The 25176-nt window shown below is 42.1% G+C and overlaps 1 protein-coding gene across 1 annotated transcript; it reads right to left on the bottom strand.

The window, feature by feature from the left end:
• LOC126522955 (multidrug resistance-associated protein 1-like) lies at positions 1-23186 on the bottom strand. Its single transcript, XM_055066626.1, has 5 exons — positions 23019-23186; positions 14140-14316; positions 11654-11821; positions 2374-2561; positions 1-97 (listed from the first exon to the last, which is right to left on the bottom strand). The coding sequence occupies exons 1-5, from the start codon at positions 23115-23117 to the stop codon at positions 1-3; spliced, it is 729 nt and encodes a 242-aa protein (XP_054922601.1). The 5' UTR covers positions 23118-23186.
• Positions 23187-25176: the final 1990 nt, after the last annotated feature.

Genomic DNA, 25176 nt, shown 5'->3' with positions numbered 1-25176 from the left:
TCAGATATAAGCAAACTGAACATTGCTCACTTTGTGAGATGGCACTTTATCTTTCGGAAAAATTGCTGCATCTCTTGCGGTCGTGGCTTGGTATGACCTAGCAATGAACCAAAGAAATGCGTGAAAAACTGCGCGCAATAAAAAGTCGTGGGCAATTTGTCGGTTAATGCCACAAAAATTCGTTAGCATTACGACGCACCCACTTGAGGCCCCGTTACCCACAACAATCTTTATATATATATATATAAAGGAACCATATAGAAAGAAACCGACAGTCCTATTTTGGTTAGTCCTATCATGTTTTTTGGCTTCTAACTATAGGACCCTGCAGTCACTTCCGGTTACCCTAGGCCTCTCCTCCTTGCTGTCATCAACAGAGGCCTCCATGACGGAAGTACTGTTTTCATTTTTTGTGTGAAATAATTTAACACGTACGCATTGACTTGATGAGCTACCAGCGTTTTTTTTTTGTTGGCCTTTCGTCGATTCAGCGATGCTCCTGCGGTCACTTTGGTCCGCCTATGCTCTTTTCGTATTTTGCGTTTACTCCGTCTAGAACACACCCACATCGCCTTCACCTCAGAGCCATGCATTTCTGGCGGTCAATATGTGACTGCTCGAATCCTGGGCATCTTTTCGGTGGTCGTCATCGCTATAGTAGGATCATCACTATGCATATGATTTGGTTACAGTTAAAAGAAAAAAAATAGTGTAGTGGCTGTTGGAATCGAAATTTTCTTTAGGGCAGTGATTTTTATAAACGAGTTATTGACAATTAGACATGATCAATAAACTGTATTATAAGGTATACAATTTGGTTACCCTGCAATAGAAAAACAATATCATATTTTTATAAAATGATTTTACTGCTACATTTGGAGAAAGGAGATGATGTATAATACATGGCTCTCAAATATACCACTTAGGTGCAAGCAGAATTTTGCAAATTTTTGTCGGCACTGCATGCAACAAACTCATGTCAGCTGTAAACTAATAAGCTCAATCCCTCCGCTTTAAGTTCTCTAATGCAGTTTCTAGAATGCCGGTATCTGTTTTTGTTGCAGAGTTACTTATTTGTAAACTTCGTGGTGAAAGTTCTTAAAATTGCCAATACAATAAACTCGTGCAAAAAATTCCATACTGGAAATCAAAATTCCGCGTGTAGCACTAACTAGAATATAAATTTCTCTCTCAAATCTAACAAATTTCATCCACTTCGGTCCAGCGGTTGTCACACAAAAATGTTTCTCTGATTTATATGTATTTGAACAGGCGGCATCAGACTTGGCCCAGAGTGAACGCTTCCTCTTAAATTCGTATTCTTTAGAATATTTGTTACGAAGATAAAATTATTTTTAAAGAACGCTAAGAGCGTAGAAAACCTAAGACTGTTGCAGAGAAGTTGATAGCCGAGGCAGACATACATTTCCACCATTAACGTAAATATAAAACGGTTAACTAAAAATCAATACTTTATAAGGTTTCCTTATTACAACTGACCTTCAGTTGTATTTGTGGAAAGATGTAGCCAGTCACATTTTAGTGCGCCCACATTCTGAAATTTCGCAAATCACACCTAATTCCAAATAGTCCTTATATAGTTTCAGTGCCCAATACAAGCAATGTTTTAGCGCCAGATAGGCAGCCTCGTTATAACGTCAGAAAAGAACGACCCTTGGCAAAACGCATGAAGTATTTTTAATTACGTCGCAGCAGATACTGATACAGAACAGAACACTCTGCTGACGAGCATGCTGCAACCTGCGGAACCACTATCTACCACGACATGCAATTACTAAACTTCGTCACGCACTTGGTCACGAGGCGTTCCTGTCTGAGGTAACGGCCGAACTTCCTTTCCGACTCTCCCGACGAGTTCGGTTTCTATATTGCCTGGATAGAGCATTGAAATGAAACGAGGAATATCTCGAATTTTCAAGATATTAAAAAAAAATGTGGTGGGTTTGAAATATATTTGCCTGCAAATGCGTCACACGATTGTTCGCAATGTTCCAATACTTAGGCTAAAGAGTACATTTTTTTGACAATTACTATCCTGAAACTCAGGTTTGTAGCAGCCAAGTATGCCAACCTGGACTTACAAATACTTTAAAAAGGGCCACTTCACCACGCTCATAGCAGCTTTATAAAAACCTGTTGTCTGAATAGCATCCCGTATTAGCCATGACAGGTTTTTCTATCGTCTAAACCATTCCGCATATTTAAGCACGTCTTTAAAGGGGTCGATGTTTAGCTGGTGGTTCATTATTTGTCAGAAGAGGCATAATTTGCACTCTGTATTTTAATAGTAAAAGATGTTTCTTTGTAGGGAAGCTGCGTTGACCTTGTTTTAGTGTAGAAAAATTATCCCACCTCGAATCTTCGGTTTGGCATTGCAGAGCTGGAAATTTTGTTTCTTCCAAGAAATGTAAAGGCGCTGCATTATGCCCATTCTTCACATTTTTGACGTCGTCGATGAACACGACACTCTTGTCATGCATCAGTAGCCACTGACGCACAGAAAATGGAAGTCGCGCAGTTTGTGTCACCAAGACGCACGTCTGAAAAGTACGAAAGCGGAAATTTTCTGCCGTGTAAGAGAACAAGGGAACTGAACTGTTACGTCGGCTTTTATTCCCGAAACTCAACTCACAACAATCTGCATTTTCCGGCATGTATTGTTAAGTACACTCCGTATTGTGCAAAAAAATAGACAGATGTTGTGCCCTGTTTTTTGATAGTTGACACGACCGCATTAGTCTTTTCTTAGTGAGAATTTGCTAATAGATCTTCAGTTTGAGCTGTTCTTATTTACCTTGAAAATTGCGGGTTAGAATGAAAAATTCAGTTAGCAATTCACTGGGATGAGCTGTGCCAAATAATTAATCTTGGAATAAGTAACAAAAACTTGGTTCAATAAATTGCGATACAAGGGTATTTACTTGATTACTAAACTTTTTTAATTTCAGAGTAATCTGTCGGATAAGTACGAATGACAGAGCAGCTAATACAAGCCCTGCAAATGGCAGAGAGAAACTAAAATAAGTAAATGCACGAAGACAACTCGGTATTATGCTACAGTGTGGTGAAGCTCCACAAAAGTACCTATTGAAGTGGAAGTTGTACATATGCCTGAAATTTTGTTCCCGTAAAGCAGAATCCTCTGCATTAAGTGTAGAGAGCGGGTAGCAGTTTTACTCAACGGCTCAAATGGCGTTAAATGGCGTTAAATGGCGCCTCTTTTGTGCCGCACTGCCTCTGTTAAAACATTGGTGTTTCAGGAAATAATTTTTTTTAGATTTTCATCAGAAGGGATCAGTAGGACCCCTTTTCTGCCTTACGCAGATTTTACGTAAGTCATATTTATCATACGAATAACAAATAGAGGATAGTAAACCATACAGATCTAGCTAGGACATTAGGAAGATATGCGCATTCTAATGCCAAGGATTGTATATAAATCTCTATAGCAAGGTAACATAAGGTCATTTTCAGCTTTTTTAGTAAAGCAGAAAAAATACGTTATCGCTTAAAGATTAGTGGGAAAATATGGGGAAACTTCAAAGTAAATATAGTAATGTGTATAATATTCAAAACTCACGAGATTATATGCAGTTGTCACTTATTGAAATATAAATAAAACTCAACTAATGGACCAAATCTTGATTTTATGAGCAGCATGAAGTAATTAGCTAACTTAGGAGGTTCAATATAACCAATATGCATTTTCTATTTAGTAATGGTTTATTTAGGGCGGGTCACGTGAACGTATGAAAATTTTGGAGGCCTTGGGTCTTCTGGGCAACGAGGTCACGTCACCCGTAACAAACTCCGAAGCACCGCTCCTTTGAACGCGCTAGAACCACATCTGCCGCGCACCTGGCTCGTTCCTGGCGCGTAGGCACGCGCTCATTAGTGCAATGATTGGAGACCCGGAGTCGCTCACTGGACTCCACAGCGTCTCCTGCACTCAGACCGCAAAGGCGCCCAGAATAAAGGAGAAATGTTCTACGTCATGTGCCAAAACAGCCGGGGATAGGCAGCGCTGGACTAATGTAACGGAATAGAAGCAAGAAAGCTTGTGGAAGAAGAAGAAGAAGAAGTGTATCTGTTCGGTCGCTGTTTTTCTGCGGTGCTCTGAGTTTTCTGGTTTTTGGACGTTTACGGTTACCATTGACGACGATTGATTAGCAAGACGCCGCGGGCGAAGATTCAACGAGCCAGGCGCCTTACAGGTACGACATTTCTTTTTTGAGGACCTGGCTATTACCCTGCCGCTACGGTGGTCGGAAGCCGAGAACATCGCCACGAGCCTTATGCTCGTCCAAACGTAACAAGCCATATGAATGATACTACGGGCCGTAATGAAAAGCCTGGGGCCTTGCAAGCGTCACAAAGCTTCATAAAGCCGGCACGTTTGGTTCTCCACAACTCGGAATCAACTTCAGCGAATTCAGGAATAATGGCTGACGGTGAAGCCGAGAGCAAGAAGCCTCGCCTAGAAGACAGCAAGTACGATGACACAACATCGAATTATGAGCTAAGTGATGAAGAAGAGATGGGTGACGATACACCATTTACTTTGGTCACGTACAAGAAAAAGCGAGCCGAAGGCATTCCGGTTGTCTTTCGCCCAACAAGTGAAGGTACTACTTTTTGGCAAGTAAATCCAAACCGAGTGTCTGCCGAAATAGTTTCCGCTGCCAAAGAAAAAGTACAGTCTTTCAGGACGAACAGAGATGGAAGCTTCAGTGTCAGCGTTGCTTCCTTAGCGTCGGCGAAACGCCTTTTGATGCTCTCAAGTGTAGGCGGCCTAGAAGTCAAGCCCTTCATCCCCGAGTCATACACGCGAAACGTTGGGAAAGTAAAACATGTGCCTCTGCAGTATACAGACGAACAACTCCTGGACTTCTTGAAAGACGCAGGAGTTATATCAGCACGCAGACAGATAAGATATTCCCGCCAAGAAGATGGAGCAGTACAGTCACGTCCACTTCACACGGTAATTCTGACTTTCAGAGACGATCGCCCTATTCCAGGAAGAATTTACTTGGGTTTCACCAGTCACCCTGTCGAGGAATACCTAGGACCAGCACTTCGCTGTTATAACTGCCAGAGATTTGGGCACATGGCGAAAACCTGCCGCAGCACACGTCGATGCAAAATCTGCTCAGAAGATCATGACCACAAGGAGTGCAAGTCACTTCTTCAACCTAAATGTGCAAACTGTGCGGGGAACCATGCCGCCTCCTTCTCAGGCTGCCCTCAGAAAAAAGCAGCGGCACAAATGCGTCGACATGAACTAATCCATGGAAGACCACCGCGACGCAATGAACCCGCCCCAAACCTTGAGATTGTTCATCCAGTGTCAGATCACCCACCTCAGCGGGCACCGGAACCACCACAGCCAAGAGCATCAACAAGCTATTCCTCCTCTAGAGAACAACCAACAGTGCAATCAAGAGACCAATCAAGAGGATCACAGTCAAGTGCCCAGTCTTATGCATCAGTGCTACGGAAACCCAGACGACAACAGGACGAAAGTAATACACAAGAAAGCCCCAGTACTCGCACACAATTCTCTCAGCTACCTTACTCATCTACTGCAGAAGTAACACCAGCTAATAGCGACCATACCACAGCATCGGTGACACAACTGATTTTGCCAATGCTTTTCGCAGCTCTTAAGGCAATCCTGTCTGCTCTGCCGGAAGCAAACAACCTACCAGAAGTGAAAGCCTTGTTGCCTCTAGAAGCACTATTGTGTCAACAATCCGGGCCGAAACTGCGGCAGGCAGAGCATGAATAACCGCTACAAAAATGTCTCCATATTTCAGTGGAATGCCAACAGTCTTCGAAGAAAGTGTGCTGACTTTCGTAAACTGCTTGTGCAATACAACTTCCCAATAATTTGCATTCAAGAGGCGGGAATCAATGACGACTTTCGCCTCTCAAATTATGTGATATAGAAGACTTCTCGTCAAGGTGCTGTTAGCAGAGTGCTCCTGTGCGTCAGAAAGGACCTACCATCTTATCAAATTCAGTCCAGTGATTCAGACTTCCCGGAATTCATCGCATGTAAAGTATCCTTTGGCAAGCTCTGTATAACAGTGATTAATCTATATCTACAACCTTCAAACCGGATTTCAGTCGAAGCGCTAGTGGATATCTTCAAAATAGCTCATTCCAATGTATTTATATGTGCGACTTCAATGCACACAACACCATCTGGGGCAGTGATCATTGTGATGCACGGGGTAACGTCATTGAGTGCGCCACAGATAAATGCAACTTGACTGTTTTAAACGATGGGTCGCCAACATTCCTTCGTGGATATAATTACTCAAGCTGCATAGATTTTACCCTGTGTTCACATGATCTAGTGAATGGTGTGGGATGGACAACAGATATGGAAACGTGCGGAAGTGATCATTTTCCCATCCTTGTTTACCACCCTAGCATGCTCTGTGATATCAGGCGTTACAGCAGACTAACCAACTGGCAAGCTTTCCGGTACCGCCTAACGGATCAAATTAATCAACATGCAACAGTGGAAAAATTTACAGAATTTTTGCAAGACAATATGAACATATGCACAAAGAAGGTCCCAATTCAAAAAGATTATGCTGGAGTTGACGGAGAATATGAACACCTAAGAGCCATCCGACGTCGATCCGAAAGAGCTTACCGACAGAGCGGAAGTTTAGAAGCATACAGAAACGCTCAGAAAATACACAATGTAATGCGCAGACGAATGGAAAATTTAGGCAAACGGCGCTGGCGCGATTTCTGCGGCACGCTGTCTCCTCACACGGCTGTCCCACGAATTTTTCTAGTAATTCGTTCTTTAAGCGGACCTGTAACACAGAGCTTCCCATTTCGTGCTCTCGCTGTAGCTCGGGACACGCGTGAAATAATAGTTGCAGATGAATTTTGTGAGCTTATTTCCAGACCTGCTTTTTCATCGCAATGTGCAGAATTGGATATTTCAGTAGTGTTGGCTAAGCGAAAAATTACTGCTTGCTACTGGGCCCAACATCCTCAATTAGATCATACTTTCACATTAAGCGAGCTTCAATCTGCAATTGCATCATGTCGCCAAAAGTCCGCTGCTGGGCCGGACGGCATTACGTACAATATGCTAAGAAACCTCGGACCGACAGGTACAAATGCTCTCTTAGACATCTATAATAACTTATGGATAAAGGAAACTGTACCTGACTCTTGGAAAGTCGCTCGAATCATACCAATTTTAAAGCCTGGTAAGACGCCCTTGTGCCTTGAATCCTTCCGCCCTGTTAGTTTGACAAGTTGTTTATGCAAAGTAATGGAGACAATGGTTGACGCGCGACTTCAATGGTGGTGTAATGAAACGAATGTGCTGACCAACTACTTAGTAGGTTTTAGAAAACATAGATGCACAATGGATGCAATATTAGATATAGTAACCTGTGTGGAGCACGAGCGTGCACGTGGAAACATGACTATAGCAGTATTCCTAGACATCAAGAGGGCATTTGACACCGTTAGTCACGTTCATGTTCTGCTAAGCATGTTGGAACTTGGTCTGTCTGGCAGGTCCTTGCGATGGATGTCTGAATTTCTATCAGGTCGCAAAATATTTGTTCAGACGGGTGAAGGAAAGAGTGCTGAACATGTTGTCAAACAGGGAGTGCCACAGGGAAGCGTACTCAGCCCCTTCCTTTTTAACTGCGTCATGGCTGATTTAACAAGAAGGCTGCCATCACAGTTAAAGTTTTCACTGTATGCAGATGATGTGTGTATTTGGACATCTGGGTCTAATGCTCAACTACTTCAAATGGCATTGCAAGACGGTATAAATATAATCAACAAATTTTTGAGAGAGAGAGGAATGGTACTATCACACGCAAAGACAGCTGTATTGCCCTTTACTCGAAGGCAGTTAAAAAATTTCACTCTTAATCTGGAAGGACACCCTCTAATGATTGTCACACAGCATCGATTTCTAGGCATAATACTTGATAGGCAGCTATCCTGGTCACCCCACATAAAAAAACTCGAAAACGAGGTCAGTGCCATAGTGACTGTACTTCGCAGACTTGCAGGCACATCATGGGGCGGATCAGTATCGTCCATGCTGACTGTTCACAATGCATTAATACGACAAAAAGTTGCGTATTCCGCGCCCATCTTACACGGACTTTCCCACACGTCAGAAGAGCGACTTCAAAGACTTTTAGCTAGAGGACTACGCCTATGCCTAGGAGTTCCACGAGCGACTTCTAGTTCTCTTGTAATAGCTGAGGCTCGCCAATCACCATTTCCAGTTATACGAACTACAGAAACATGCCGGCATTATTTCCGTCTTCAAACCCAGCATAAAAACCACCCATTGGCTCTAGACATAATGAAACGAGATAGAAGTTATGTTCATGTAGAAATTCAAGAAAATCTTCACATATTGCCAAGAAATGAATTTTGGAACTCAGACATCGAATATCCTCCATGGCTGCTTACAGTTCCAAAAATCGAATTGTCAGTAGATGGGATATTCAGCAAAAGAGACATGTTCATTCGAGCTGCTCAACAACTAGCGCTGTACCAGATATATATGCGGTATTCAGGATACACACACGTCTATACAGATGGCTCCAGTACAGCAACCTCTTCAACTTCATCATTCATTATACCGCACCTCAACAAAAAAGAATCCTTTAATTTATCTCGTGCGACTTCGTCCACAACGCCTGAACTGTTCGCAATCCTATGTGCCATAAAATTTATATTGTCAGTAAGAGATGCGCAAAAGTGGGTAATTTTCAGCGATTCACAGGCGGCTCTAACATCACTCTGCAACACAAAGGGGAAAACATTCAGTGACAGTATAATATATGAAACACTTAAAAACCTCACAAAGGCAAGCGAAGCGAAACATTCAATAGCATTCCAGTGGATACCAGGGCATTGCGACATTCCTGGCAACACAGCAGCCGATGAAGCAGCACGACAAGCGCACCTCAAAGATGATACGGCTCCGCTCCCAATATCAAAGGATGAATTACGCTGCATTATAAGGACAACGTCTCTCAAAATGTCTAGAAACACTTGGTTTGACCAGAATTCTAAGAGCTCGGACTTATATCATATTGATCCATTTATTGAATTCAAATTTTCATTGTCATTAGATAGAACTATGGAAACTCTTATTCATCAATTAAGGCTAGGCACTGCCTACACAAAGCATTTCTTACACAGAATTGGCCGTGCGGAAACCCCCGAATGTGATTGTGGATTTGTAGACGAAGATATATATCACCTCCTTCTAGATTGCCCACATCAAGACACACCAAGAAGCCGACTTAAATCAGCGCTAATTAAATTAGACCGCAGACCTTTCAGTTTAAGGAAACTTTTGGGCCCTTGGCCAACAACGGCCTTACAGAAAAGTGCTTTAAAAGCACTAAAGACTTTTCTTGAAGACAGCGGCATCGCTGGACGTTATTAGTGCTTTCATTGTTCCCTTCATTTCATTGTCACTGTATATATCCATCTGTTTGTGAATTATGTTATGTTGACTGTTCTGTTTTGACTGTATGTGATAATGCATTTACACGATGTATGCACCACCCGCTGACTAGACAATGTGTTATTAGGCGACAATATCTTTTGTACTTTTGAGACTTTCATCTACATAAGTGTGGAGACATATACATTGTATATTGTATGTACCATGTGTTCCTTACGTCATAGTCTTCTTGTGGAAACGTTGCGTGATATGTCCTGGTGCTTGTGTGAAAAGACTATTTGATATGTCACCTTGAACCCTGTACGATGTATGACAGAACCACTGAAGAGATGAGGAGTAGCCGGCGCCTTAAACTGTGCGCCAACATCTCCTTATATCATATCAATAAAAAAAAAAGAAAGCTTGTCTCTGCACCATGATAGCTTCATTAAGGGACTTTCGGACGTACTTTTTTTCAATTCTGGTTAATATTCTTCCTGCGTGTCCTTCTTAGCACCTGCGTGCTTAAATGTGAGCTTTATGAAAACTCTGGACGTCGTCAATTACATTTGAGGGTACGGTGGCAAACCAAAGTTCTTGCACGTCGCCACAATACTTCCATTAGGGCTTTCATTTCGCCATTCAGGGGATTTTAGAATGAACTGAATTTCGCAAAAAAGCAATTGATATTTCACCACACACAAAACATTTTCTTGCTTTTTAGGTAGACATACATACATACATACATACATACATACATACATACATACATACATACATACATACATACATACATACATACATACATACATACATACATACATACATACATACATACATACATACATACATACATACAATACGTCATTCGTGAGAAATACGAAACAAACGCTATTGACGCCAACACTCATTGTTGATGCGCTATCAGAAAAAGAAGGAACTATGTGGAAAATTCGCCATCATTCCTCCAATATTGCCTCCTGTATGACGCCAGAAATGTAGCCATCTTAAGTTCTCTTTGTCATGAATAAGTGATTGCGATTTGTATCTAAGTTTTCGCAAGGTTGCGTTCAAATGCATTAAGAAAGGTGCACAAATCTGCATTGCGACAACAACTGCCACAGATAAAATAAACTTATTTGGAAAACTTATTTCTATAGTTATTTTAACGGGAGTAGAACGTTTCAAACTACAGAGGCTGGGATAAAATCACAGGATTTCTCTTTTTCTTTAAATACTCATTGCGCTTGCAATTAAACTTTGCGTGAAAGAAAATGGTAATGTTAGAGTGTATTTTGTCTTCTTTCCTAAAGTACTGGCCGAAATCCGGCGACAAGTTTGATTACGCTTTGTGAAGCACCAAAATGTGCCATTTGGTAAACTGACTGGCGTAAGTGGGTGGTTCTTTTGGTTGTAGTCAAATGTTTACTAGCAATTGCTTTGTCTCGTACCGCCTACAGGCACAAGAAACGTGTGTGAAATTTTGAATGCGCTATTACCTCGGTGTTTACGCTGTTGTTGAAAGGTCATACCTGCTGAAATGAAAGCTATTCAAGCGGGCACATTAGAGGGCGCTGCGGAGTGCAACAGAAAAATGATATATTTCTTTCTGTTTTGCCTTTGTAAAACAGAACAATGGGTTTGCTAGTGTTATGCATAGTTCATATTTGTATCGGTCGTTATGACACCAAATTTCGCCACCTATAATCTAGTCGATGATGCTTAAAAATTTGCTTTCAACCAAATCACTTAGGCATATTGCTGCTCATTGACAACTTCGAAGACACTTATAATTATTATTTACAAATCTAAGTAGGCAGAGGGCCATCTAGTCTTCACTTCGTTTAGAAATTTATTTTCCATTGCGAGCTTAGGACCATGCTCTAGTATATTCATTTCGAAATGCATGTACACTCAAGGGCATACATTTTTGATGCGAATTTCTTGCTTGTGGCATTAAGTAGCTTCAGGCATGTACTAGTGCATACTAACTGACAAATTTCTACAGTCAGGTGCTGTAGGTTTGTGTTTGTTTATATTTATTAGCAGCAATTCATTTCCGCTCAAAACTAACACGTAAGAAAATTTTATGGATCAGTATGTCGTATTAGTGTGCCCTTCTAAGTAACATTGTTAAAGAGATGCCATTGAGGTTATGGCTCCTACCTTGCCCGAAAGAACTCCATCTTGTCCGAAGATGTGCTCAAGAATCTTTTGCTTTACATGTGCATCTTGGGAACTCGTGGGATCATCCAAGAGATAGATGTCGCTCCTGCTGTACAATGCACGTGCAATGCTCACGCGTTGCTTCTGCCCACCACTCAGCATTTCACCCTGCAGAATTTCATGGTTGAAGGCACTGGACAAATAATAAGCGTGTAGCAGTTTACTTTTTAAGGTAACAGATATTTCGTGCTAAATTTTGTCCTGACGACTTTGTTAGTGTAATCGCTTCAATGTACTCTCTGAGTGATAATTTAAAGTTAGCCACATGCATCTTTTCATTACACCGATTGATTATAGCCTAACGAAATGACGTGATATTTCTAACAGCTCCTAATGGGAGAATTCGTATCTTAAGCAAAGCCGACTAAGTGACCGAAGCCTTTATGGGTTGAAATACGAATGTTCGATTCTCGGGAAACTAGTTTCTCAGGATGACTGGTGTTGAATATGAAGAAATTTGCAAATACTGTTTGTAACAGTTAGATATTTTTGCAACTAAATCGGATAGGCCAAACTCTTCTGTTATGCGCAGGTATTACGAAGAAGAGCTGAGCCAACGTGCAATGATCTCTTATAGTTGAGATCAGGCTATCGTAGAATCTTCATTATGGAGTGAATGAAGCCACCTTTATTTTTTTTACTACATGATTTCTTTTTCTTGTGAAAAAGTAGGTGAAATATTTGTTTATGCCAGAAATGCCCAAATAAACCTGATATGTTAAAGCAAAAGTTATGATTGCGATTCTATGAGCTCATATTGTGGTGTATTACTTATGGTACATTATGCAGCTAGTGTTATATTTGACGAACGTTATAAAGGCGTTCGCATATGAGGAAAACTGCGACAAATATCACACTTAAAAAAACTTGATGCTTTGCTTTATTATGTAAAGTATATGTCTCAAAGCTCAATTTATTATAAACTAAATAAAAATTATACGAATTAAATTTTATTGACGAATTTTTAGCCTAATTATAAAAGTCTGATCCGTAGTGTTATTTTAAGGCGGATTTTAGCTTTTCGTAATCTATGGAGCCCAACGCAAGCGGAAAGGTAACGTTGTTTCTCGTCTTCTTATGGTATCTTTTTTTGACGCTATTGTCGTTAGCTCTGGCAACATAGTCACTAGCATGCTGCATTTATCCTGAAAAGACCGTCATTTTCGTTTCCTGACATATTCTCCGCAATAATGATGGTAATAGATGTTTAAGAGCAACATGGCATCTCTGGCACTAAATTTGCTTTCTCACAATCAAACAAGTCTCTGCTATCGGCCACTGAACAACGCACAACGGCGTGCTTTATAGTTATAATAAATAAACAGTGACTGCTTTCCAAAATGTCCAGATTGTATTTTTTTTTCGAAAGGCCACAGTAAACTGGGGACGAGGAAACAAAGCTCCCTATTTGTGCCGCTGCCTTCAATGGTAGGATTGAGGGAAAAAAAACCTTTTAGCCAACTTTCTATAGATTCTTTGAGGAGGTGCTGGCCATATTTTTCGACAAAAGAGAACTTGTGAATTGCACAGTTTCAAACACCGTAAATTTCCTTTTTAGATGTGGCAGATATTTTGGCTAAATATGTGCTCATTTTCTTTGTTTTATTTCATTGAGTTACAAGAAGTTGTTCTAAAAGTATCATATGTAATGCTCCAGGTGGCAATGAGTTGATGATTTTTCACTGTATCATGCAATCAGTTTCAAGTTTAGTTTGAGCGCGTCGGTTTGAGAGCACCTCGGAAAGTAAATATACTTGTGGGGGCAGCTTATGACCTCGTCCGATAACTGCATCTATTAGTTCGCACTATGGTAGAATATCAATTTCAGAAGATTTTGCACAGGCCTCGTGCGTTTTCCTGGGCTTATTGCACAATACAAAAAATACCGGTGAAAGCGGGGCGTTCAATGTAATTGCCTAGCTGAAGGCATACACATTTGCTATTTTGTAATTTCTGAGTAAGGAAGGAGCTCGTAGCCAATTTACTTCCACAGCATAATTTCTATTATCGTCGCTGTCTCCACTTCCATAATTGATCAGGCAGTTAAATTTAGTGTTGCATAGAGTCCACGTCTCTAATACCCGCCGTCATGTCGCATGCCGAAATTGTGCGTTGGATCAGTTGCTCGCTAGGTTAACGCACCAGAGAATACCGTAATAAAAATTTCAATTGCGGGTGTGTTGAGATCAACGACTGACCATTTTCGATAAGCTAGCTATTACACACATTTCTGCGTAAAAGCTCAATAAATTCTTTCGAAAATTGCACGACACTAATTAAGCTGGTTTGTTCTGTGTTTGAAGTTTTATTGTTAAATTTTTAATTTTACTTCTCATTATGCTAATACAATAAATAAGACTCTTCAATTTCATTATGTTCAGATATTTCCTGGAAACGGCTAAACGGGATATCCATGCGTACCTTACCTTGTCTCCTGCTTCGGTCAAATCGCCGGCCGGCAATCTCTGTATATCCGGAAGTAACTGACAAGCTTGCAACACGGTTCTGTAAAGTATCTCGTCATACTTTCTTCCAAAGGTAATGTTGTCTCTTATGGAAATGTTTAACACTTGAGGTGTCTGCGGCACGATTGCCATGGATCCCTGCGGGTAATAGTTAGCAAGAAGCTGTTCAAGCATCAAAGCAATAACATACGAAGAGAATGAGACGTTGTTAACTGGGTTAACACGCATTCATGTACACCTTTTGGAACGGGAAAAAGGTGCATTGCCTCAAGGGGCCCATCACCGTTTACAGTCATCAAATCTGGCAGAGACAAACGACAATAACGCTACGGTGTACTACCTGGACACATTGTAAAAACAAAGCAGATGGAATGATTTGATCAGTTGTGCTGCATTTTACAAGACGTGTTTCGAACGGTAGACACTTAACGTTGCTTCGTTGTGAGGCAGTATCTCGGCAGATATATATATATAAAGATATATATATATATATATATATATATATATATATATATATATATATATATATATATATATATATATATATATATATATATATATATATATATATAAATATATATATATATATATATATATATATATATATATATATATATATATATATATAAGATCAATCTTTAGTTTCCAGTAAAGGAAACAGAAACTGGATATGGTCATATTGGGCTACAAGCTACGAAAGTAGCGGGACGGGGCCCAAAACACCTTACGTGGCAACATCACCTGGACACACGATCAAACACTGTAGTAGACATATACATATATGTGAGGCAATATACATAATAGTTATGACTGCATTATAAATAACTATGTCATAGTGCACCGTAGTAATGACCGCAAAATGCATAAATGCAGGAGGAAGAAAAGAACAAAAAAGACAATGGTAACGGAATGTTATCGCTGAAACAACATATTATAACTGAACAAAATATTGTCTGAGTTGCTTCTTATTGTAACCTGCAATATCTACATATTTGTTGCGAATAAACGGTAAGTTGCAGGCTAGCGATTGGTGTTTGTAGCAGTATGTACGGAAATGTGGACTAATCCATTTGTCAGATTTCCTTGTGTTAATCTTAGGCTGACAGTGTTCTAAGCATGCTAGACGTTCAATGAAATTCTTTACTAATGTGTCAGGAAATTGCATCACATATAATAAACAGTATGTGTAAAGGTGATCTACTTCGACAATAATAAACAATTTATATGCATCTCTAGTCGTAGACAAAGGTTCCAGGTTTCCGATGTGACGAATAATTTTTTGCTGCAATATCAAAAGTCTCTTTATATTGGGTTTAGTTGTCGTGCACCAGACCAATGCACAGTAGTTTAGGAGTGAATTGAAAAGGGCGTAATATATCTGTAGTTTGGCGGAGGCTGGCTGCATGCCGCGACAACGGCATAGTACTCCTGTCACAGAGGATAGTTGTTTACATAGATAGCTTACATGTGTATACCAAGTTAACGTAGATCAAAAATGAACGCCAAGAATTTTGTAACTGTCAACAATCCCTATTTCTCGATCCTCAAACATAATATTATCGTTTAATGTTGCCTTTTTGTTTTTCACATGAAATATCATAACCTTTGTCTTTGTTGCATTAATCTTGAGTTGATTTTTCTTAGACCATATAGATAGCTTCTTTAGTAGATCGTTGCATTGTGATGATAACTGGTTTACATGAGATCCTTCTATTAAAATGGTGATGTCGCCTGCGTATATAATAAATTATGATATTCTGTCTAAATCTAGGACATCATTAATATATATGTTAAACAAAAGTGGTCCCAGCACACCCCCATGCGGTACCCCAAATTTATTGTGTAAGAGGGTTGAGGTGTCACCATTTATAAATGTGCACTGTAGCCGTTTACTGAGACATGATTGTAATTAATTTAAAGAATTACCACGTATTATCTACAATTACAATTACAACTATAACTACAAACCTTCAATTACCACGAATTACCACGGCCAAAAGCCACAGGAGGTGAAACGCGACGTATCTGCGGCGAACGAGAAAATGGGTGACGTGTTTGCGGTGGACGAGACATGGCGAGCGACTGTACCATGTGTTCCTAGGAGAGTTGTCGGCGCTGTTAGACTCGGCGCTCAGAACAATGCATTTACAACAGAACGGCTCAGGTTGCTCAGCGTGCAAGGTGCTGAGGGCCACAAGTTCCGGCAGTATCGGGAGACATGACCAGTGCGGCGACTGGTGAAACATATCGGCTGATCGTCCGCAGCTCTCCACTCAGTCGGGTTGCGATAACACGGAGAGAAGTGTCGGGGTGGAGTGAAAATTGTAGAAGGGCGTTCGTTAGCTCTGGGATTGGCGATAGCATAGACAGAATGTAAACGAATGTTTTCAAGTTCCTGGCGAACCATGGCTTGTACGAGGGGAACTGAAAAAGTGGTAGCATCAGGGATACGCGAACCGAAAGCTGCGGGCGCCATCGCATCCAGTTCACGTGAAACTATTCGCACCACGTCCTCTGCTGGCGACGCATGCTGCTGTGCGGGTTCATCTTCACACATCGACGTTGTGGCAGTACTGGGAAGTCTGGGGAATGGTTACAAGGAGCGTCGGCTTTTGGCCTGCTCGAATTGTTGGCACTCTTTAATAATAGCATCAGCTGTAGAGCAGCTTTTGCACAAGAGCAGATTGAAGGCGTCGTCATCAATTCCCTTAAGCACGTACCCGACCTTCTCAGATTCTGTCATGTCGTGATCGGCTTTACCACAAAGTGCCAGCACGTCCTGGATGTACGATGCAAAGGACTCCGTGGGGGATTGGGCACATGAGGCCAGTTCCTTCTTTGCGGCAATTTTACGGCCGGCTGGTTTGTCAAACAACTCTGACAGCTTCTCTTTGCATTGGTCCTAGCTGATTAGCTCCTCTTCGTGGTTTTCGTACCACACCTTTTCTGTGCCTCTTAGGTAGAACAACAGGTTAGCTAGCATTAGCGTTGGGTCCCATCTGTAGATTCCACTCAGGCGTTCGTACATAGCCACCCACTCTTCGACGTCGGCACCGTCGGTCCCACAGAAAGTTCCAGGGTCTTTGGGTTACACAACCACAACCAAAGGTGACAGCGATGTAGCTGGCTACGGTGACATTGAGGCGGCAACGACGTTGATCCCGCGTGCTCACCGCCATTCATTGTTTGCGGATGGTGAATTCGACGTCCACTGCGTAGCTTCGTTTCAGCCATGGTACTTCGCCCCTCCCACCTATATGTTACGGGTATGTTGGGAGTATAGAGAGAGAGAGAGTGAACTTTAATGAGCACCAGCAGTTCAGTCGGCTGGGCCTAGGCCTCCCACGATGGGACGTCGAGGTCTTGCCTCTTCGCCGCTTCGTAGGCCTGCTGGGTCGCCCAGAGTTGGTCGTCGAGATGGGAGCTGCGCAGGGCGGCGTGCCATCTCGACGAGAGGGTCACGGGATTAAGGTCTTGGTATTGTTGTTTGCACTCCCATAGCACGTGGGGGAGTGTTGCCGATTCAGTTTTACAGACCTTGCACGTCTGGCTCGGGTAGATGTCGGGGTATATAGTGTGATAGCGTGTGAGGGAGCGGTATGTATTCGTCTGTAACAGGCGAAGGGTGGTTGCCTGTGCCCTGTTTAACTTGCGGTGAGGGGTGGGGAAGGTTCTTCTTGCGAGGTAAAATGACTTTACAAGGTCGTTGTATCTTGTAAGGCGGTCGCGTCCTGCTGGTGCACTTGCACCGTCTCCGGCACGGTTGACTAGTCCTCGTGCTACGGAGTGTGTAACCTCGTTGAGGTTAATGAGATGCGGGTGGACAACGCCGGCGTGTGCTGGGATCCAGACGAGGGCGATTTGATTTTCAGACGAATGCGGGGCTTGTCGTAAGATACGGAGTGATTGATGAGAAATACGACCTTTGATGTAGTTGTTGACTGCTGCGCGAGAATCGCTCAGTATGGTGTGACAGGCTGGGTCAAGAGTGGCCAGGGCGATGGCCACTTCCTCGGCCGTCTCGGTATTTTTGGTAATGATGCTGGCAGCATGTCGGAGCAAGCCGCCTGCTGTGGTAACCGCCGCAAAGCGCCGTCCGTCTTGGTACTCAGCTGCGTCGACGAAGGTGACGCCCGCGGTGTTGGCGTAAGCTTTGATGAGGGAAGTAGCTCGTGCCTTCCTGTGTTCTTTGTTGTAGTCTGGGTGCATGTGTTTCGGAATAGGGTCGGCGTGTATCACTTGCTGAATGTCGCGTGGTATTGGGTGTTTGTCTCCATGTTGACGGTGGTAGGTGATATTAAGCTTGTTTAGAATGCTGCGGCCCGTTTCCGTGAGAGTCAGCCGCTCTAGTTGAGATCGACGTTGGGCCTCGATTAACTCGTCTAGCGTGTTGTGGATACCTAATTGTAGTAGAAGTTCCGTGCTGGTGTGGTTGGGTAGTCCTAAGGCCTGCTTATAGGCTCCTCTAATGATGATGTCCAGTTTAGTCTTTTCAGCTTTGTACCAGTATAGAAAGACTGTATTTACATTATATAAACAAGTTGAGTCAGACTAGTCAAGATGGCTGACCACCAACAACACGCAGCATCCAGCGTCTCGCGATCTTCTTCCTCTCCTTTCATCCTCGCGTAGCAATATGTTCATTGCGCCCAAATAATTTAGCACGATATCAAGTGTAATACATGCTCCATTGTTTCCATTGGATTTTATTTCAATAGAAATTGTATGGACACTCTAAGCGCGTTTCTGCCGTCGCCGCCGCTGAGAGATTCGTATAAAGCCTAAGGCCGATAGAGCGTTGCCGCGCGTCCTACGCTCTATGTTCAAGTGAAAGCATGCGAGGTGAGACGACAATCGCGGCTCAATCTCGCCCGCACGAAAGTGGTAGAAGCGAAGAGGAAGCGCGCCGTCTTCCGTGACACGCGGTGCGCCCAACATTTCGAGGCATGAGGGGGAGGGGGGAGGGGAGAGAGGAAGGAGACATTTTACTCCGACAAGAACTGCGCATGTGGCGGGTGCGCGCGGCTACCCGAGCGTATCTTGAGAGCGATCCACGTTGGGGGCAGAGTCTATGTTCGTCGGCGGCCCCTAGCTTTGTGCGTGCTGTGTGTGCTCGGAACTCACTTAGCGTTGAAGCGATAGAAAGCACGAAGGTCACTGCGCTCGCTCCTGCTGCCGCGTTTCCTTTCACCAGCGTTTTGACAGCGAGCGTCCGCGGTCTTCGAGTGTGATCTGTTCATGTTTTCTGTGGGCGTTGACACCATGCTTGTCAACCTAGTTAGCAAGCGAATGTTTACAATTTGATACGGCCGATAAAAGCGCTATCCTTGTATCGTATCGTTGTCTGATAATTTGCTATCGCAGTGAATGCTATTGCCTTTCGAGTGAACCTCGGACTTCTTTAGCAGAAGGTTACCTTTTCTGTAAGTCAGTCGGATACCTAAACGCTAAGAAAGAGTATACTACACGAGTAGTTGTAAGGGATCAAGACACCACCGTTCATTGAGACATTTATCGCTCCGAAATTTACAGTTGTTAATGCCCCAACTTGTCGGAAGTTATCTTAAGAGAACCTTTAGCATGTGAATTCGCCCAATTGCGCAGGAGAAAACATGAGAAATTTTAATATGCTTTGAACATGGCAAAATCACACAATATAGCAATAATAATCGTAACAATGATACAAGATAAACAACACTGGTGCAAACGCTAATGACGAAATTAGTATTTATTTTCCTTGGAGTTCAGTCTTGTGGGATCATATTTGCGTTTGTGCGGAACATATGTTAAAGTAAGCATTGTATTTGTAACACACTCCGTTAAGCTATACAGACGCTTTTGTGTCAAAGTTATGCCTGTGTTATATCCATGGAAGATGCTGTGCAAAGAGTGAGCTGCGCGCCACCCGTTGCAAATCCAATTCACAGTCCAATCAGCCACAGCAGGGACGCTTTTTTGCATAATGGCTTGTATTGTGATGTGAAATTTATGTCGCATTTAAGCTTAAGAGGACCTAAAAGAATTTCAGGGCATTTTATCATGAATGCTCCTAATTGTTTCATTCTTGAGTAACGTGTATGGCTACTCTTACCTGGCGCTGAGCACGCCATTATTTTTCATGTGGTGGTGCAGTCAGATAGCCTTTCTCTCAAACGTGTTTCCGTAGCACCTAGTCTCAAGGCCATGAATTGACATCATATTTATTTACAGTGCCTCTGGTTCAGGAATAGCATTGTGCAATATTCTACCGTGTGTCTCGGCTAATTAGAGCCACACTCGTTAAAGAAAATGACTATGGAATACGATGATTGGGCCAACCCTGTCTAGTTAGCAGTCACCTTACGCGTACTTTTAAAGTTTTCGCCATCAGTGATGAGGTATTGATCCAAAACAACTGCCCTTCTTTAAAATTGATTGACTAATTGCCTAAGCTCGAATGTGCAATTATACGTTGCGTTCAAAAACATTACATTTAACTGTTTCGAGCTCGCTACATACTCTCCTGTCATCTTGTTTCCGTTTTCGAATGTTCTCGTATAAAACGCACGCTAGACAGCAAAGTGAAGGCAAGCCCGCGTGTTTAGCGCACGCTGCAGCAGCGCTTTCAAGGTGGGTTTCAGGCATTGAACACTATACAGAATGGTTGTACTGCTGACCACGAAAAACTGACAAGGTGACTGCGTAGCTGTTGGCTATAGATACAACCAAGCAGCCGCATCGCGCTGTTTGCTAGAATATTGCGCACCGGGTTGGAGCGGTGATAAGGAATGCGACTGAAGATAAGCAAATACATTCATGACCAATTACACTCTGTGAAGGTGGATGGCCAGCGAAGCTGCTTAGCGCACGATACAGAGGTGGCACATAATTTCCAACAAAGGTCCGAGCATATTGATTCTCCTGATCATTGCGACGATGCAGGTACGTGCACGCATTCGCATATCATGTCTGTTATTAAATATGTCCGTCTTCGTAACACAATTACTGGCTCATACCCCCTCAAGCATTGGCTCATACCCCCTAATTGCGGCCTCCCCGTCATGACGACAGAAGTGAAATTCCACGCAGGAATATTCACAGGGGAAGCACAGCTTTGACACCTCGAATGCACGTGGCCGCTTCTCGTCATCGCGATCGCAGTGAAGTCGTTATTGAACCGTAGTCCGTCACAGACGTTGCAGGTAGAGCTGAAATGACGATCAAGCCAGTCTCTCTGGAACCTCATGGGCGCACCCTTGTACTCATCAATGTTGAACCCTTGACGCCGAAGGCACTACGCGCCATTCTCTAACTTACGGCTAGTCGATTACGTGCCGTCTCGCGGGCACGTTCATTTTAAATTTAGATAACAATTTTGGCTAATCAACTGTTCAATAATACCAGGAAAACTCTCCAGCTCGAGCAAAGCGATTACTAACAAAACACAAGTAGGCCCATCTTTGTATCTCGTAGCCCTCTTAATTATTAAATTTGGTCACGCATCTGGTAAGACACACGGTACGTAAGGTGCGCAGACTTTAAGACGGTTACCGGCATCAAACGTTACCACAACTACCGTTTCCTATCGGCAAGTACCTGAATTGTAGTTTGAGTTCTTAAAGGAATTGCTATATCGTACCAGAAAAGAAGAGCGGTTCTTTATGGTAAATTATTAGTACTTCAGCGACAAATATTCTCACACGACACAACTGTCCCTACGGCATTGCGTAAGTCAATCGATACTCTCGTGATTTCTAAAGAAGTGGTTCTGAATCTACCCACGTATCTTATGCTCTGAGGATGTATCTGAGCCTTGAAGATTCGACTTCGCGCGTGATGATGCATGGGTGAGATGGCGGAAAGGCCAAGTAGTGTGTATATGCCAGGTCTTCTACGAAATATAAAAATATATTAATGTCACAAGCCTCGACATTTACTTCAAAGCAAGATTACCAATGTGCGACTGCTTGTGTGCTTCATTTTCTCGTTGCGCTGAGAGGAATTGCACTGAGCTTGAAGGCTCGGATTAATTGGGACAGACAAAAGCATGAGGCCAGATTTTTACAGAAATTCGTTGCGAAGGAGCTTGCTAGAACAAACATTTCTTCGTCCTATAGCTGACCTCGATAAACGTTCTCAGAAAGAGGGCCAGGGGTTGGTGCATACTGTTGCGCAATTCGGTATACACAGTTCGGATGTATAATGCCAGCAAAAGCTTTTATAGATTGTTTTGAAGCGCATTGATGGGAAGAGAAAGTGTACAATCGTGAAATCCGACAAAAACAAATGGATCAGGAAAGCTTTGCGCTGACCTCCCTATACCTATGGGATTTATCAAAATTAAAATAACGAGAGGTTCGTACAAAATAGGCGCCAGAGAGAATATGTTTCGATAATGAGGTGGCCTCATAAACACTAATGTTAGCTCTGGATTTATGAACAATTGTAATAAAGCTACTCCATTTATTCAAGGTATATGAAAGGGAGTGTCCATTGTGCGCTTCGCTGATGCAAAACATTGGCCGACGATCGGTTCACTGGATCGGCGAAAGGCAAATTATATTTTTTCCATGTAGACACGGAGGTGGTCATAGCCTAAATTTTTCTACAGCACAACTAGCGTAGTTGCATACTAGGTAAGTTAGGTATATAAATAAACGCATGAAGAAGCGTGTGCTGATTTCAGGTTGGCGGTATATGTGTGTACGAGAAGAAGTATGAGCTGTGTCAGAGCACTTCCGAAGAGAACCACTGTGCACTGACAAACGTTAAATGTTAACAAGAAATTTTGTTTCCTTGTGTCCTTTTTTAATAGATAGGCAGATATTTGCCGCCAAAGAAAGCGTTTTTTTGATACCCACCTTAGTAGCTCGAATACCTTCCAAGCACCTCATATCCCCGGCAATGGCTGAGAGAAGAGAAGTCTTGCCACTGCCTACAGCGCCAATGACGCCGACCATAGAACCGCTTCTTATATGTAGGTTTATGCCTTTCAGAGTAGGAGCTTGCACGTCGCCACATCTCTTAGCCCAAGCAAAGGAACCGTTTCTCATGATGATTTCACTATCTGTGCGGGAGAAAAAAACTGGTACTTGGAGTAAGAAAAACTATTTGTTTAATTAGAAACATAGGGTGTCAGCGAGACCAGAAATAATCAAGAAACATGAGTAACAAAGGCACAAATTGTTAATGTTTTTCATATAACACACATTGTCATAAACTACGTCAGTACTCAAAAGATCAAAACTAGGTTTGTTATGTGCGTATCTGAGTCCCTTCTGAAACGGTAGCTTCGCCTTCGGTTCTCTTCCCAATAAAGTTATTGTGGTTATTGTTTCTCAGATCATTCTCACTCTCACGTCTTTATTTTCTGCTTCAACTTTGTCATTCTGTGAAAAAGGACTGCCGCTTATATTGGAATTGGGGCTGCTGCAGCACGGCTTGAGAGATAGACGCGGTAACCTCAGAGCTTATCATATATTAGTTAGGCAAGTGCTAATTCTGCTTTCTTTATTGTTATTTCTAGGTGTACTGCTCGCTTATTCTTCAATACACATGAACACCTGCTACCGCCCGTGTATAGCTCTTGTAATATAACATCAGTTTCTTTTTTCACGGTAATTTGTGCTATAATATGTAAGGAAACAGAATTGTAATTAGTCTTACTTGAAACTTGTGGGTAATCCATGGGCTCAGCGATGTTAGCACAGTGCTCTTCTTCAGCAAAATAAGACATGAGCCTCCGACAGCTACGATATGCCTTGTGATGAGAAGAAAAGAGATAAATATGAGTGTGGCAGATTCAATACCTAGGTAATATATTGTGCTAAAGGTTCCGGACCATCCCATGTGTATTCGTAATATGCACACACAACACACACACATACACTCCCCACATATATGTATATATATATATATATATATATATATATATATATATATATATATATATATATATATATGTATATATCGTTTAAAGTAGGTGGGCTTAAAATTGTAAGAAGAGGAGGTGCACAGAAAAAAAAAGTTATTCGGCATCGCGGTCGCGACCGCTCTTCATCAGCATGCACAAGGTAGTAACCAGCCAACGAGCTCAAATCAATGCTTTGTTTGTTTTGAACGTTTGCCCCCTCTACTGGTACATATATATGTATATATATATATGCGTGTGTGCATGTACGTGCAGTCAAACAACTCGCCATTATCAGTATGTTATGCAGACTATTTGTCTTAGTTTACTGCGAAGAATTGTCTTACAAATGAGTTCGCAAATATCTTTAGCTCAAAAATGGCCCTTTAGCAGTTGTGAGAACCATACTCGATAATACTGAGCGCACTGCGATTATCTGAAGGAAAAAAAAATATGAAGCCTTTATAAACAGGCGCCTGAGTGAGCGTTAATCTCGAAGCTGTAAAGAATCCCTATAAAGAAAGCATCTAAAGTGTTACCAAATTCAAAGCTAAGAAATTACAGTTACACTTCAGCGCATTAAAACGTTTCTAAATGATTTTGAGGTAGTCTGAGTTACTATTTATTTGTGTTCAATTAGGCTGCCCCTGAAACGTCCCTGAGATGCTCCTTTCGTTATTGTAATACACGCCTTCTTCAATATTCATTTCAAAGCTGCGGATACAATACGGTTTACAAGCCATGGTACTTGGCATAGCTGAAAGTTGCTCTAAAAACAATGATTTATTAGCGATACTCACAAATCGGTGTATTATATTGTTTAACCTTTGCTTTGACAGCATAATTATACCATTTTATCATTACGTCTGTCCTCTCATCTAGGTTAACTGTAGGAAAGGAAATTCTCTGTTTCCAGTTCGACTACATATTTCCGTTGCTCATCTTTCATTACACTGCACAAAAAAAGTAAAAACGCTCTCACCGGACTCTTCAGTCTTACTAGATGTGGTGTCGTATTTGTGAAGATGTCCGATAGCGTGAGAAGGTACACGGACGAAAACATTGTGGCAGCGTCGATAGCGTTCTCATCGTTTCGGAACGTGACAGCC

The sequence above is a fragment of the Dermacentor andersoni genome, chromosome 6, assembly GCF_023375885.2.
Source record: "Dermacentor andersoni chromosome 6, qqDerAnde1_hic_scaffold, whole genome shotgun sequence".
NCBI lineage: Eukaryota > Metazoa > Arthropoda > Arachnida > Ixodida > Ixodidae > Dermacentor > Dermacentor andersoni.
The sequence above is the reverse complement of the archived record's forward strand: the minus strand, read 5'-3'. Positions and strand labels throughout refer to the sequence as shown.

Excerpts from the sequence above, each read along its gene's own strand:
- LOC126522955 (XM_055066626.1), bottom strand. The coding sequence starts at position 23,117 with ATGGTCGGCGTCATTGGCGCTGTAGGCAGTGGCAAGACTTCTCTTCTC. Across the intron at positions 2,562-11,653 it reads ATGGAGTTCTTTCGGGCAAG|ACGTGCGTCTTGGTGACACA; the intron begins GTAGGAGCCATA and ends CGTACTTTTCAG. Across the intron at positions 98-2,373 it reads TGCCAAACCGAAGATTCGAG|GTCATACCAAGCCACGACCG; the intron begins GTGGGATAATTT and ends GTTCATTGCTAG.